Source organism: Dermacentor variabilis, chromosome 5 (assembly GCF_050947875.1).
Source record: "Dermacentor variabilis isolate Ectoservices chromosome 5, ASM5094787v1, whole genome shotgun sequence".
Classification (NCBI taxonomy): domain Eukaryota; kingdom Metazoa; phylum Arthropoda; class Arachnida; order Ixodida; family Ixodidae; genus Dermacentor; species Dermacentor variabilis.
In genome coordinates, this window is record NC_134572.1 from 119,412,304 (window position 1) to 119,427,903 (window position 15,600).

Genomic DNA, 15,600 nt, shown 5'->3' on the forward strand with positions numbered 1-15,600 from the left:
TTTGCTGCGCGTCGTCCTTTTGCATGCTTGAAGAGTATGGCAGTTTTCAGAACTCTGAAGTTGTGTGACAGTGACCCTACAAAGACTTTTGCAGAAAACTCTTGAAAATAAGTATGAAAATCGGCTCGTGCGCACACCGAAGGTTCTCACATATCATGAACAGCAATTAGAAGTGGGCGAAAATTAAATTTTTCGAATACGAATCGTATACTAATAGTAAGTATCGAATATCGATTCGACGATGGAATAGTCAAACGCAGTCTTGTATATTTATAGCAGGAACATTTATTTCGGCATATTTAACTACCAGGGCTTGTAGTAACTAGTGAGAAAAAGACAGGCAACTATCACGGACAATTAGTATCGATTTTAAGCACAAGGTCACTAATAGTCAACAAAAGAATTGTGCGAATAGCCTCCCAGCTAGCTTAGAGCCTTGTTGCAAACAAACTTCCCAAGAAACAATGGCTACTGTATGACTAGCTTGCGAAAAACCTTAAATATATGGGTGCCGAAAAAAATGGGAATTGAAAAAATTAAACAAAAAGAACGATCCTGAAGGAACTGTACATAGAGGTTGTCCCAATTATTATGCACCAAGATTTTAAAAAATATGCAAATGCCACGTAGCTGGACAGAACCAGGTTAACGTTGTTTGCCTTTGCTTGGAGACACTCAGATTTTTTTTTACATTCAGCCTAATTAGGTAAATAGTCTTACTTAACAAATTTCTCAAATAGTATAATTAGGTGAAAAATAATTGTCAATGAGAAAATTGTACAAGAAAGTGAAAAATTCCCGATACAGCGTTCTGTTGCTTAATACGTGCTAGATAAAAGTGTTTTTCCAAGCGTGAAAGGCGCCCACGAGTATTACGAGATTGCCGGGCGACTGGCTACTCGACGCACTTTGCGCGTATTCGCGGGCTACTTTGACTCTCAGAAAAATACCTTTATGTAGCTCGTATCTAGCAACAGAAAGCTGTATCGGGAGTTTTTCGTGTTGCTCTACAATTTTCTCATAGACACTTTTCATCTGATTATTATATGTATTTGTTATTAAGAGTAATTATTTAATCTGTCGTAGTGCAAAAAAAAGTAATCTGCGTATCTCAAAGTGACGGAAAAAAGCATTACGTAGCATTTGCATATTTCTTTAATGTTGCATGATAGTTGGGACAACCTGTATAGTGCGCGTTGGAACGGTCCTGAAGGACATATATAAAGGTGTCCGTTGCAAGGATACTAGTCTAGGTTGCAGCGTGAAAGATAAAACTGCTACATGACTAGACTGCCAACACACAAAATGACAAATTGCAAGCGAAATTCCCAGGTTGTCATGTCAGCTTCCGCCGCGAAACCGAAAACATAGCTATCGTTCCACATTTTGTTACTGCATTGCTTCGCGAACTTTTGTCATTGTCTCACTTTCAATGACTTGTTATACTTTATTTAGCAGACGAAGAGCAGTAACCCTACTTTAACAGTCGGTTGTAGAAAAATATTTCGTTAGTTTTGATATTCGAAAACACCTAAAAGCTCACTTTCGGATACAAGTAGACTTGGGTAATATTCGGTAAACATTCGGAACTTCGAATATTCGCCCACCCCTATACTACTTTTCTTTCTTTGAAAGAGCGATATCACTGCCTTTCGCAGCTACTAACTTATATGAGGTCACTTAAATGTAGTAGACGGCTAGCTAAGAAGAGCCCAGCGAGTAATAGAAAAGAAAAAGAAATGATAGGCGTAACGTTAAGAGAAGTTATATTCAAGAGTTGAATGTAATTAACGAATTACATGTAACGCGGGTGGGTGATAAGAAAAAGTCAAATTGCCCAGATTAAGTAGCGCAATGCATGTATTAGACAAACGTGAGACAATTAGGCAAGCTTGTTAGTATTATGTGTGAACCAGATGACACAATTTTCACTGCCCAGTCTGGCTTTCGCAAAGGTTTTCTTTTTTTAATGTATGGCGGTATAAGTGACGTCTATGCAGAATATCGTCCATATGAAGCGAGCAGGACACCCTGAAGGTCGATCATTGCTACGAAACGTCTGTGCGGAGCTACTCCATAGGAAATTGTAGTTGACTGTTGTATTTGCCCGCGTGCGCTTGTTGGTCGCCGTGGACTACTTTCCAAGATGCGCTGCCCTGTTCTATCGCCATCAGCCATGTTATGCTGAATGAAGCCGTTCTCGTCAAGTCACCGAAGCTACTCAGGGCAGAATAAAGCAACGAATCTCTGTTGTTGCTATTCTTTTTCACACTTCGCCCCTGGGCTGTGCAGTGTACCACCCACGTTATCGAACCGGGTGGCCATGCGGATAATGAAGGAATAGAACCGAGCAAAAGAAATTTTTACATTATGCCGGCTTAGCATTAGGATCGGTCACCGCTTGGCTGAAAGTAAAATGGCAAGTTATTTAAACAAATTATGGGATTTTCCAGAACTGCACAGTGAATTACCAAGAACAGCGTTGTTGAGAGCTTCGGATGAATTTTGATCAATTGGGGTTCAATAACGTGCACCCAAAGGCACACGAGCACACGAACAAACCTCTGCCTTGACTTGGCCACGGTGGCGTTCTGTTGCTGAGCGCGAAGTCACGGTTGCAATGCAAGGTCGTGGCGCCGCATTTCGATGCAACGAATGAATGAATGAATGAATGAATGAATGAATGAATGAATGAATGAAATAACGAATTTCCCAAGTTCGAACTCGGCTACAAAAGCGATGCAGTTTAATTGCTATACTAATGCCCAGTGCTTGACGCTCGCAAGCGCAGAGGATTATGCGCCATTTATTTGACATTTGGCAAATCTTCACAGAGCAGTTACGCATATAGGAAATGTAAATAGAGATCTAAATGCAGATCTAGCAAAACGTCGCGTAGGCACCGTTGAGTGAAAGCAACTAAAAGGTTGAACAACAAAACATCGTATAAATATGCGCACGAACTTAAATGCACTTCTCTTCTCGTCACACAATAGCGTCAGTGCGTCACTGCGGCGTCCCGAGCCTGCCAGCTCTGTGCACGCAATCCTAAACACAGCAGCAACCAATGAAGGCGTAATGAAGTAAGAAACTAGCGTGACAACGAGTAGCGTGATTCGCGGGTTAGTTGAGACCATGACTGGTGCACACGGAATCGCACGACACATGAAGTCCATTGCTGACACCACGCTGTCCTCTCCTGTCGAAGTCGCTGTCGAAGAGTTTGTCGAAGTAACATGTAATTGGCGGGCAGACTGGAATGCTGTCGCAAGTGGTTGCATTAAGGAAATGGAGAGCATATGCACAGATTCTGTGATGCGTATCACTGATAAAGCTTGAATGAACATTAATATTTCCTCCAGGCCACTGGAATATATGATAGCACATTTTTATGCACTTGGAATAATGGTAAGCGTGGCTACCAAGGAAAGACGTCGGATACGATATATCTTTAAGCACGATTAGCTTTCGACATCGTTGTTCTTCGGTAGCCAGCAGGAAAATAATTGTGTCGGCGTAGGCTTGGCTGTGAGTTGTCACGTCGCTTGATCGACGCTGCAGCTTAACACACCACGTGGCAGTGGTACAGTATAAGTTCGACAGGGCAGTCAGTCATCTTCCGACATGAACCACAGAGGTTGTGGCAGGCGACACTCATTCGCTCTGTAATAATCTTGCATTGTCACCGGCTGGTAACTGCTGAGCGATTCGCCAGCAACTATTAAATTGCTACAGTAGGCGCTTTCACAGAACTTTTCGGAGAGAAGCTGCAGCGGGATTGCTGTGCGGCCAGCCAAGAAACTAAAGTGGTTCATACGTGTATTCGGGCGCGAACAAAACGGTGCTATGTTGCATCTGGAAAACTACGCAAACACGCCAACTTCTCGAACTAACGATTTCTTGCCATTTTTCCAGCACAATAAGCTTTGACTAACAAAGGACAGAACCCATTTAACGGCCACCGTGACCATCGGGCTACGTTTGCGTGATAACATTCTAAAGAAAGAAAAGAGGGGAAGTAAAGTTTTCACACAATCATCGTGCGAGGTCACTGTCCCAAATTAGTGGCTAATTACTACGACAAATGATACCGGGTGAAAAGAAAAGTCGACCAAAGGGGCTACTGCGTGACACGCAATACAAGTCGCTGCTATTGGTATATGGACATCAGGCGTTCCCTATTGGCAACTGCAGTGGCGGCGGCCATGTCGATGTCCTGCAGCTTGGCGATGAGGTCCTGCACGACGATCTGTTCTCGCTTCATTCGCTGGGCCACCGACTTCGGCATGGCGGGAATCATGCCAGCTACGACACCCGTGATGAAGAACACCACGTGCTGCGCGAGAATGAAGAAAGGGTGGCATGCTTGGGAACCTAGAGAGAACAAACCGGGCAGGATGCTTTCAGCGTGAACCCATTCACCTGAAATGCGGCGATAGTGTTGACGTGGCCGTAAGACAGAGGCTTCTCACAGTGACCGCTAGTTAGCCCTATGTTTTGTCAGTGTTTGACAGCTTGCTAGATTGGCCCTTCCATCTAATCTAATCTGCTTTCGTTGATCTGCTTTCCATTCCTTTGGGGCCATTTCTGTAACCCTCACAGACCGACGGCTATCTGTCAAAGAGACACTGCGCGCAATAACGTGGTAATTATTGCTTCCGCTACTTCTCACTTTAGACGAAGCGTTTCTTTTGCGAAATGTGAGAGGGTGGGGGAGAGGTGCCTTTGAAAGGATTGCAGTCAGACCAAATTTGGCTGTATATGTTGTGTTTATAAATGTCTGAATTCGCGCTTTTACATCTAATAACAAGTCTTACTACATGTCTTCGTCATTACTTTGCACTCTAGTTAAGACTTTTGCTTCGACACCCCAAGGGTGTTGCAGGCCGAGGCAACTTGTGGCGAATTTGTACCTTTCTGAGCGCCTCTATCTATATGCTACAGATTATACCAAGTTTTACGGCACGTCTCTTTTGCTGCTTCGCAAGACAGAACTTACCGTGTATGTGCACCGTTAGAGTAGCTGTAAATTGCGCAGTCACGCTTAACGGAGAATTTTACAACAGCGTTTGCAAATAAACGGAAGCACATTACGTACGTAAAGAAATAGTCCTGTCCTCACTGTAGATGCTCAGTGCGTTAGTGAGATTTTTGTGGTTTACGTGCGCTGTGATAACGTACGTTAGCAGGCGAGTTTGACGTTTGTAAGGTTTACGCATGATAAGAAATAGCGTTGTCGTACATTGCGCCATCCATGACTCCCTCTTCAGCGTGGATTCTCGTAATGGCTACCCTCTCGCTTCCGTTGATCTGCAGTAACTACTGAAATTAGTTATCGCTTCCTCTAAACTCACCGGAAATTTTAGTTAACGGCGCATAGCGCATCCAGCTTCTTTTTTAACATAGTTCGGCGATTCCGGCGTCCGTAGGACCAACGAAACGTTACCGCATAGAAACAACAGGATGGTTGCTAATGGACTGTCTTGGCCTGGATACGTTTGCACCATGCGCGAGACGGCGCCCTGTCTTTTAACGTCGTCCTTGCGTTTGCGTTCTCGTACTTAAAGGAGTTGATTGGGACGCGCACTGTAAAGTCCCGCGAAGTTGCTTGCTTTAACGTACGTAAGGCGACAAACGATATTCTAAAACTGTCTAAATCTCGGTCAACATGGTAGAATTTTACACTGCGTTTCTCGCAGCTACGATTTCCCGCAAATGCGAACTTCGCATTCGCCGCTTCCATGAGAACCCAGGGCGGCAACTGGGATTTTCGCATTTTCTAGCACCTAGCAGAGGACTGAATTATTCATGGCGTCAGTTTGCTACGGTGAGAACAATATAACGCAACTTAGAAGCTGTTTTCGTAAAAGTTGTTTGTGTTTGAGTGCGTTAACGTATCAAAACAAATATCAAGTAGGAAGGCCACAGTGACGTGTCTGCAATCCGTGTTGTGATTGGTTCCCCATCCTGGCCGCATGCGTGTTTTCGCAGAGAAGTTCAGCACTCCGAACATCGAAAAATCGCATGCACGAATGGTCCGACGGCCCATTCGCCGCATCTGCGAATTCGCAAGTGCGAAACCGCGGTCGAATTCGCAGCATGTAAAACAGGCTTAAGGCGACAAACGGCATTCTAAAACTGTCCAGTAACGAATCTCACTAAACGTAATGCTGCCTCGGAGCTTAGCTATCGCTCTAGCAGATTCGCACTCTGGGCGAAACTGTATAATTTAGACGTCCTAGAAGGGCGGCGTGGTCACAGACGAAATTAGTGCGCAAATGTCACCTCGAAGATGATGACGAAGCATAGTTGGGCGGTGGTGATGATCCAGAAGTTGCCGGACAACCGGTACTCGTTCTCAGAGCCCGGAGGCTCGCGGAATGCCGAGTACCTGCGAAAGAAATGATTTCGCGCCTACGCCTAAAGTACCAAGCAGCGACAGCGACAACTTGCGAAACTCCTGACACCCGCCAGTGGAAACCTCCGTCTTTCCTCGCCCTGATTCCGCATTTGGCCTCAACGACGTTTAGAACTGCAGACTCCTCAACTCGAGGCTGTGTAGCAGACAACCGTCGAGCATACTATCGATTGGCTATGAGATGACTAGTAGGCCAGTTATCGAACTTGGATTGATGATTGATGTAGCCAAGGCTCCTGCCTCTGCGCTTGGTGGTTAGGCTGAACAGGCGTCGCAAGTCACGAGACCCTCTAAAGGACGCATATGGCGCGCTATAATTAAGCGAGCGCTCCCTACTATTAACAAATTTAACTGATTACCGACACCTCCTATTTTCTTGGAGTAGAAACGCCTGCCCTACAAGAAAAGTTGGTACTCCTGTCTACCACATTGCGATGTCGAATACTATACATTAAACTATTATTTGCACCGATCTGGTCTGGCGCACCCCTCTTTGTTCTCGTATTGTGGTGAGGAAGAGAACACTTTTGTTGTCATGCCGCTGTTTTTCATCACGAAGAAAAAAATTATTTAGAAACTAACAACGTCACGGTGCTTGATTGAATCTCGCCATTCCCGATATTCTAATCTTGGGGAGCCTCCTCTCTAGGGCATAATCATAGGGATCTTGAAGCAGCTTTTGTGAAGATTGCAATTGAATCATGACAATTTCCTTGCGAAATTCTGAAATCTTTATCTGACTTCATTGCTTTTCTATTCTTTCACAGTTTCTCATTCCAGATTCTCTTTAGACTCGATTTATTTTCCTAACTCGCCCGATTCTTGGCCAATCCCCCATAGTGGTTATGAGCCACTCGCGGTCGAAAACCAACCAACCAGCCAACCAATCCAAATCGTGGCGTATCTGAATATCTTTTGATGTGTGAGAACATTACATTTGACGCTGTCTAAGAAGGACCATGTGAGTCGAGCTAACGACTGTAGAGACGAACGGCCAGGCTCGGTGAGTCTCCGTGGCGATCCTACGGCAGCGGAAGTCTTCAACTTTGTTACGGCGAACACAGAGCTGATAACTGCAGAGCTCACCTCTAGACACAGTGTGCGAATATATATTGGGCTGGATGATTTTGGCAAACTTTTTTGTTACGGCCTACCACTCAAGAAGCTCTTGCAGATCAACTTTCACCGGAATCGTCAGCGACAACGTTTAAAACCAGCGCGTCGGAACGGAACACCGAAACGAAAAGCGAAACAAAACAATATTTACGACCGGAACAAAAACCTAACCGAACCGTTATTTATTTTTTTTTTTCGGAGTGAAACCGAAATATTTTTGATTGGTTTTCGATCCAAGGGGAAAGTCGGCAATTCGGAACAAGCGACGTCAGGCAACGTCAGAAATAGCGCGTATCTCAGGGGTCTGTATAAGCGCGTATCTCAGACAGGGATAGTGCGAGCGATAGCCGGTTGAGTGCAGCATTAATTCAATCTTGCTTCTCGATGCACTAGCAGATCAGCATCGTACCAAAACCCAGTGCTTGCGCGCTGAAGAGCTTATTTCATTTCATTTTCTGTGTTTACAACGCTTTGTTACCGAATTTATATCGTTCATTTTTTATTCGTTTAAGTTCACTTTATCGGAACAGCGGTCTGAAATTTCGGCGAGTACACTCAATGACATGCTGTTTCTGAGATCATGCCCAATGTCTTGACTCATGGCACTGAGCATGATCTCATAATTCATAATTCACTTATTCAGAAAAATAAATACTATGTTTTTATCGTTGCTTTGCTTTGAAAATTTCTTGCATGCTAAGCAAAACCCTTATGAACTGTTACGAGTCATTTTGTTTTCGTTCCGGAGCAGAACCGGAACGGAACTTTTTTCAGTGGAGCATAACTAAAACCAGAACGAAGAACATTTCGTGCCGACACCCTGTTTATGACAGAAGTGTTGCGGCTTCGAGCGTCCAGTTACAGCAGTAATAGAAGCTCAGGGTCTTTTGAGCCAAGCAGTCACTGCAATTCCTAGGAGAAGAAGTTCTCGTGCTACCAGACATTTTTGATTGAGCAAGAGATTCCGTCTTGACATGTATGCGTTTTTACGAGTATGCATGCAAACACGATGAATAAAAGGACGATGAAGATAAAGTGCTCAACATGAGAACCTATTTGACAGGAAATGCGCGTATAAGGTACGACTTGAGTATCACAGACCACGTAAGCTATCCATGGAGCTCATGGCGGGCAAGTGTTACGACGGCTTTTGCGAGTAGCGCTGTAGACCGTTGGGACCAGGACAATATTCTTCAAACACCGCTCAGGCAGCATCTTCGATTACATTTATGAGAAGAAAAGACCTATTCAATTTGCCGAATCTGCCCTACCAGAATCTTCTATAAAAATTGAAAGACGCTTAAGCTTCGCCTTCAAGAGTGCAACGCGACAGCGTTGCACTCCGTTCGCACCGCCTACTCAAACGATCTACGCGAGCCAAACGTCGCGATCCGCACGGAAAACCGGGCCGCGACGCGCCATGAAGGCGGATGCGATCATGGTTATCGCGGGACGAGTGGCGCGCCACGTGTCGGGGCAGCGCCGTACATTGCGAGGAGAGGGTCTTCTGCGTTTGCCGTAAGACGGCGCTGCGTGTGCGCAGAGCGCAGAAGAAATGTAGGGGAAGCGTACTTCGCTACTCGTGAAAGTGCGACTTCTGTAATTTACATGGTCATAATTACCGATATACACCGCAGTATAACTTTCTACGGCACGTTTCTAAGGCAACACCGCATTCACTAGAGGCGATTTTGTCCCGCTTTGAACGATCGAACTCGTGGATGAGTGGTAGCGTCTCCGTCTCGCACTCCGGAGACCCTGGTTCGATTCCCACCAGCCCATCTCGCAAGATGTTTTTTATTTACGAAGTGCCTTCCGGGATTTATCGCTCACGGCCGACACCGACTCCGACGACACCGGCGTTTCTGCGACACGAGCTCCTTAACGCTGTCCCGTTAATACTTTAGTTTCTCCACGACATGACAAGGGACGAGCAAATAAGCAAGATCCCTGAAGACGTTCGATGCACTGAAGGGTGTTTTATGGCGACAACAATTACAGGGACACTTCATGTGCATTTCTGCCGTCGGCGTCGGCGTGACGTCAAGGGCGATGACGTAAAGGGGTGACGTCAAGGACCATGACGCAGGAAAAGCGAGTAAGTGAGGATGCAGTGCTACACCTAATGGTCAAAGATGAGGCTGTATATATGACGAATGCTAGCGTACTTCACGCTACACTGAATTTGATGGCAGAAGAAAAAGTATAAAAGAAAAGTCAATTCAAGGGACATGTTAGTTAACTATGACACACGATATACATTCGCTTCGTACTTCGGTCTCGCTGGACATTTCCGAGCATATATATCAGACTATGCGGCGAGAACGAAGTGTTTAACTCTGCTAATTAAGAAATGAGTACCCTTTATATGGTGAGGTGAATTTGAACATGTTTACAACGATCTGGTACGAATGATCCAATTCGGTTCTTGTCCTTCCTGACTTCATGTTATCATTTGTAATTTGAGAGGCTCGCACGCAGTGGCACTAGGCAGTAGCCCCCAGTTCGCAGCCTTTAACTACTTCAGTTTTAAGATTAATTAGTACATGCATTGTAAATTACAAATTCTAGCCGATGAGACTGCAAGGCAAATCCTCTTGAAAATAATTTTGTGGGTGACATCATTTTCGAGACAAGCGCCAGCAAACTTGCGGTAAAAATGAACTGTCATTCCATTTACTTCTTCTTTAACAAAACGCAGTTTTATGCCTTAAATTACAAAAGTAACTGAACCGCCAATGTATTTCCTTGCAAAGTTCGGGAATTGTAATCTCGAAACTGGTGTTGCCATGACAATTCGCTTCAACTGCGTACAGCTCGCTAATTCCCCGGCTACAATGAGTAAATTGGAATATGTGCTGTAAGGTTATTAGTTTAAAACTTAATTAGTGAATGTTTGTTATTTAGTAGGTTAACCATTTAGATCTTTCGTGCAAATATTATCCTGCCTCCCCTCCCCCGCCTCTTTAAGCAATACAGCTCAAGGAATAGAATTGTGCTATCTGACTCAGGTGATTTTTTTTTTCAAAATTGCTTAATGTATTCGTAGAAAGGCCCGGTATATGTACCGCATGTACTATCAGCGTCAACTGAAACGCCAACAGCGGAGCGCGCGCAAGAGGCGCACCCGAGGGCACAGTGCGCGCCGTCGGCCAGTCACATTTCTTTGATTCTTGTTTCCTCGCTCTCAAATAAAAAGAGAACCGAAGCAGAAACGTAAATATCGCAGTGTAGGGCGAGCATCATCGCACGGTCCAGTCCGAAACCGGATGTGCGTGCCTGTCAGTGGTGGTGCCCGGCCGACGGCGGGCATTGTGCCTTCTGTTAGGCCTCGGTCACATGCCCAACTGTTCTCGTTTCGTCTGACGTCGATAGTGTACTGGTCAGATCAACTGTTCATGTTGTTCGTAATTGGCACATCCAATATCAATGCACCGCAGTCCGTATATGTAAAGAGCATGTAGACTGTTCAAATCGATTATTGGTGTTGTCAGCGGTGGGCGTGCTTCGTAACTCCAAATCAATGCTCCACGGCCTATTATAGACAGCACGTGGACTGTCAAAATGACTACAACAATGGGAGAGCGTGGCACCTGCACTCCCGCACGATGGACCTGTCGAGCGTGCCGTTCTCCGGCCGGTGGGCTTCGTCGTAGTCGCTGGTGTCGAACGTGGCCAGCGTGAAGTTGACGTAGCCGCTCAGGCTGAGCCCCTTGCAGTGGCGCACCTGGTACACCAGTCGCGGTATGAACTCGCTCGTGAAGGCGATCAGGAAAGCCTGCGTTGTGTAGGCGGGTATAGGGAAGGCGAGCCATCACGCGGCTGACGTCGGGAAGGTGTGCGCACTTGCTATAGATTAAGATATATAGATTGAAGGTCACTCGCCTTCGCTCAGAGGGTCCGCGAGCCGCGATCAGCACGACAAAGGACCAGTGGCGCAAAGAACAGAAACCGTTTTAATTTACAATATAATGGAGCACTCAAACAATTACTGCAGTCTCGCGGCTATTAGCAGAAAAGAACAAGGCAAAGAAGCAAGCAGCGGAACAGCGAGGCAACCAAATGTATACAGGCAAAAGGGAGCAACGAAAGAACGGCCGTTACTAACCATCAACCACCGCAATCTTACGGTCGATAACAGAATGCGTAAGGCGAAGAAAGCAAGCAAGCACCGAACCGGGCGCGCAGATGCGGCTCCCAAAAGCGAACAACAAAAGCACTCTTTCACGCGCACACAATGCAAAAACGCTTTTACCCCGCTTCGCACCACGCTCGAAAAAAAAAAAAAAACCTAGACTGGCCACGCCCCACCTGTCACGCTTCCCCAGGCTCGCGCCCCCAAAAAAGCCCCGAGTGCCGTCTGCGGTGTCTTCTTATCGGGCAGCCGCCTTCCCGGCAGCCCCCGCGCGAGTTCTTACGATAACGCGATCGGTGCGCATGCTCCATGCGACGAGTGCTGTTGTGGCTCGCGTTTCGAAGGCTTCCCCCGTGCGCGCTGCAAAGGAGGGCCCAAGGATCCGACAAGATCCAGAGCGTAGTATAGAACTTAATACAGAATCGCTGGCACCCATTCCTAAATCGATAGCTTTCCCGTGTCTTTACCCCACTTTGATGGTATACTATGGCGAAACAGCGCAGACGACGGGACAGGTGAAAAACGGACAGGACAGCACGCTGTCATAGCCCAGCTCGGAATCCATGTGACGGTCTTTGTTAGTTTCTGTCTATTCATGTTACATTGGAGCAGACGTTGCTACATTCTAAAATATATAAAGATTGTACATTTCTCATGGCTGGTTTCGAATCCCGTTCCCCCAGCACAGAAGCGCGATGCTCTAACCATTAGGCAACATACGCATGCCTAAACAGGTGGAATAAAACACCTTCACGAATTTTTCCTTCTTCATGCCACTACGTTGAGACACTTGACGCGTTAGGTGCGTTGCGTAGCAATCAATATCATAGCATAGGCTTCAAAAAGTGAGCGCGCGCATTAAAGCGGGTAAAGAAATATTGCCGTGCTTCAGAACGGTTAAACCTAGTTTGTAGAGCGATAGCACGGTTTGCTTGCTTTGGGAAAGGACACAGACGCTGCTCGGCGCAGTCAGCAACTACCGCATATACAATTAGACCACAAGACAACGCGCAGGCGCTGCACAACACACAGCACGAGTGCGTGGGAACTATAGGTAAGTGTCCGTCCTTGGCTTCTCCTTTTGTTTGTTGTTACTGCCCCTATCAACCGTTAAATAGCAGCCGGTATGATAGCTGAGGTATACCCAACGCCGCGGCTTAGCGGCTATGGTGTTGCGCTGTTAAGCCCGAGGTCGCGGAATCTAATTCCGGTCGCGGCGGCCGCATTTCCATGAGGGCGAAATGCAAGAACGCCCTTGCCCCGTGTATTGGGGGCACAATATGGATCCGCTGGTAGTAAAAATTAATCCGGGGTCTCCCACTACGGCGTGCCTCATAATCAAATCGTGGCTTTGGCACGTAACGCCACTGAATTTATAGCGACAGTAACTTCGTGACAGAGAAGTTTGGTTACAAAAACCTACTGACCTTCCTGTTGATGGACGATTTTACATATTCATGTATTGTTACCTGTTTCTTTTTTGCTAAGTTTTACCGCTGCCGTTTACAGGTGAAAATCGATGAGAAAAAAATATATGTAGAACTAATGCAGGACCAGAAATGTGTAGATAAGATGCTCAGACTTCCTTTTGGTTCTGCTACCAGAGGGAGCTGCTTTTATATAAAAACATTTTATGAAACACAACACCCTATAGCATTTTATTATGCTAGCATTAAACAGCAGGCTCAGCTGCCTTCGTAAATGGCGTTGGCGCAAAACATAGCAGGCCGATTCCCGAGGCAGTGCCATCAGTCGTGGTGCGTTAGCCAGTCCTGATGGCTGTGCCTGATATCTGTATTCGCCCATGTTCTAATGGGGTTTATAATAAGAGGCCAGAATCGCTGAGGCAGTATAGTCGAAGGCATCGGTGGACTGATCCTGATAATGCTATCGCATTAACAATCACCTATGTGTATTATGAGTGTTTGCAAGTTTACTATTTTTTTTTTCGGGGCTTACGTTGCAAATCACGGCGCAGCGTGCGAGGAGCCTCAGAATGGCTTGCCATGCGCCTGCGACAAACAAGGAAGAACCGAAAGAGATGAGTGTGCAAGAGACAATACGTAAATCAAGAACGTCAAAGACACTGCGATGCAGTTCGTTCAGGTTGTTGCAAGAATGGACATGTGTACGAAACGGCGCAAACGTGGTACCGCGCATGCACGTAAAAGACACCGGTCACAGCGCTCCCATTTTCTCGTTGTCCCTTGTTCGGGCGATTTCTTCACCATGTTAACTCACCAACTAGTGCACATGTAAAATCTGGTAGAAGAATATGCATACTTCTCTGTACAATACTAGCAAGTCATATGTATCTACATATTTGTAACTGAATTTGTATATAAACAACAACTTGCTATAAAAGAAAATATGGGATACACAGGCACTCAACCCCCCCTCCCCCCAAAAGAAATAATGATAGCAAGAAGATGCAGGCTAGTGAAAGTGAGCACACACTCGGAAAAGAAATGGCAACATGCACCCGAGCGTGTTCTTGTTTGTTTAGTATAAAACTGCGCTGTTTTTCTTCGCATGACGGGACCCTGTCAAATCACTGTCTTGCTCTCAGTGAATGACCTTGTCTGACATGAATGAAAAAGCAAGACAGTAGGATATGTTCGAAGGTTAGGCTACTTTTTGTGAGCAACGTGATGATACTGTACGCCGAACGTCAATTTTTCACTTGTGATAGGGAATTACACTTCGTGTTTGCACTGACTCGCGTATGCTCTTGTCGGAAGTGTCTTGTGTATTCTACGTGCCTCCAAGATCCGTAACTCCCAAAAATTTTACTCGCAATACCAAGTTGTACTTATTGGTTGTAATGGTTCATGTCATCTTGTCTGAAGCATCTTGAGGGATCTATGTGCCTCCAAGATCCGTAATCACGGAAAGCTCTACCCTCGGCACCAAGTTATACTTATTGTTTCCATCGGTTCTGGATATCTTGGCTTAAGCATCATACGTGTAATGTGTCTCATTATAGAAGAAAGGCGACAAAAGACGGAAACGGGTGCAGCGATACCTTGGAGCTCGCAAAGCCGCCATTTAACGAGATAATCATAGATGTCGCAACTCCACACCGCGGTATGAATAGAGCCTTCTAAACGACATAGCGCCCGAAGCAGCGTTTGATGAGCATGAGCAAGTGCTTAGTGGTGGCACTGTGCAATTTATTTGGACGTATTGTGCTCGTGCGAATAAGGGTTCTACAGCGCAGATGAAATTACCGCACCGATATTTGGGGCCCTCTCGGCGACTGGACGTCGCAGCCGCTTGCTGTACCGGTACGCATCGAGCCTGATCTCGCAGACGTTGTTAATGAGCGCGAACAGGGGCGCCAGGGGAAACGCGGCCACGAACAGCGTGACGAAGCCGAACTGGATCGCTGCGACGCCAAAGAAAGCATTCGTTATAGAGAGAAAACTGCAGGATCTCGGGCGAAGGCTAACGTGGGTGACAAAAGGTCTGCGAGTACGGCGAAAATATAGTAGGAGTGTTACGTTACTTGTGTTACGTTATATTTATTTATTTATTTAAAATACCCTGCAGGTCCCATGGGGGCATTGTGTAAGGGGGGTTACAAAATCAAGGCAAAAAAAAAAAAGATTAAGCAGCCTTCTAAAGTGGAATACAAAAGATACACCTCAATGCAGGGCTCATCAACATTACTACCAAGATCAAGACATGAAAAAGGAACAACTGAAGTAATGAAAGGCCACAAAGGTACACTCAAGGAAATAACATGAGTAAAACTTAACGTAAGGCACTAATACTAGAAAGTAAAATACACGAAAAGTGAACATATCAGGGAGTACAATTCTTGAAGGGATATTAAGGGAAAAAGACGCAAAAAAGCGGTAATATATACAGGGCATACAAGTGAACACGTGACACAGCATAATTCAGCAATTCATAAGAGCGAGATAGC

The 15,600-nt window shown here is 45.8% G+C and overlaps 1 protein-coding gene across 1 annotated transcript in view; it reads right to left on the bottom strand.

Annotated features, from left to right (window-relative positions):
• Positions 1 to 4,150: 4,150 nt before the first annotated feature.
• Positions 4,151 to 15,600, bottom strand: part of LOC142583631 (anoctamin-4-like) — a 43,295-nt gene continuing 31,845 nt past the window's right edge. Inside the window, exons 10-13 of the mRNA XM_075694124.1 lie at positions 14,900 to 15,057; positions 11,128 to 11,312; positions 6,286 to 6,391; positions 4,151 to 4,336 (exon numbers count right to left, since the gene is read on the bottom strand). Coding sequence (XP_075550239.1) covers positions 4,151 to 4,336; positions 6,286 to 6,391; positions 11,128 to 11,312; positions 14,900 to 15,057 — 635 coding nt within the window. The remainder of the gene's footprint in view (positions 4,337 to 6,285; positions 6,392 to 11,127; positions 11,313 to 14,899; positions 15,058 to 15,600) is intronic.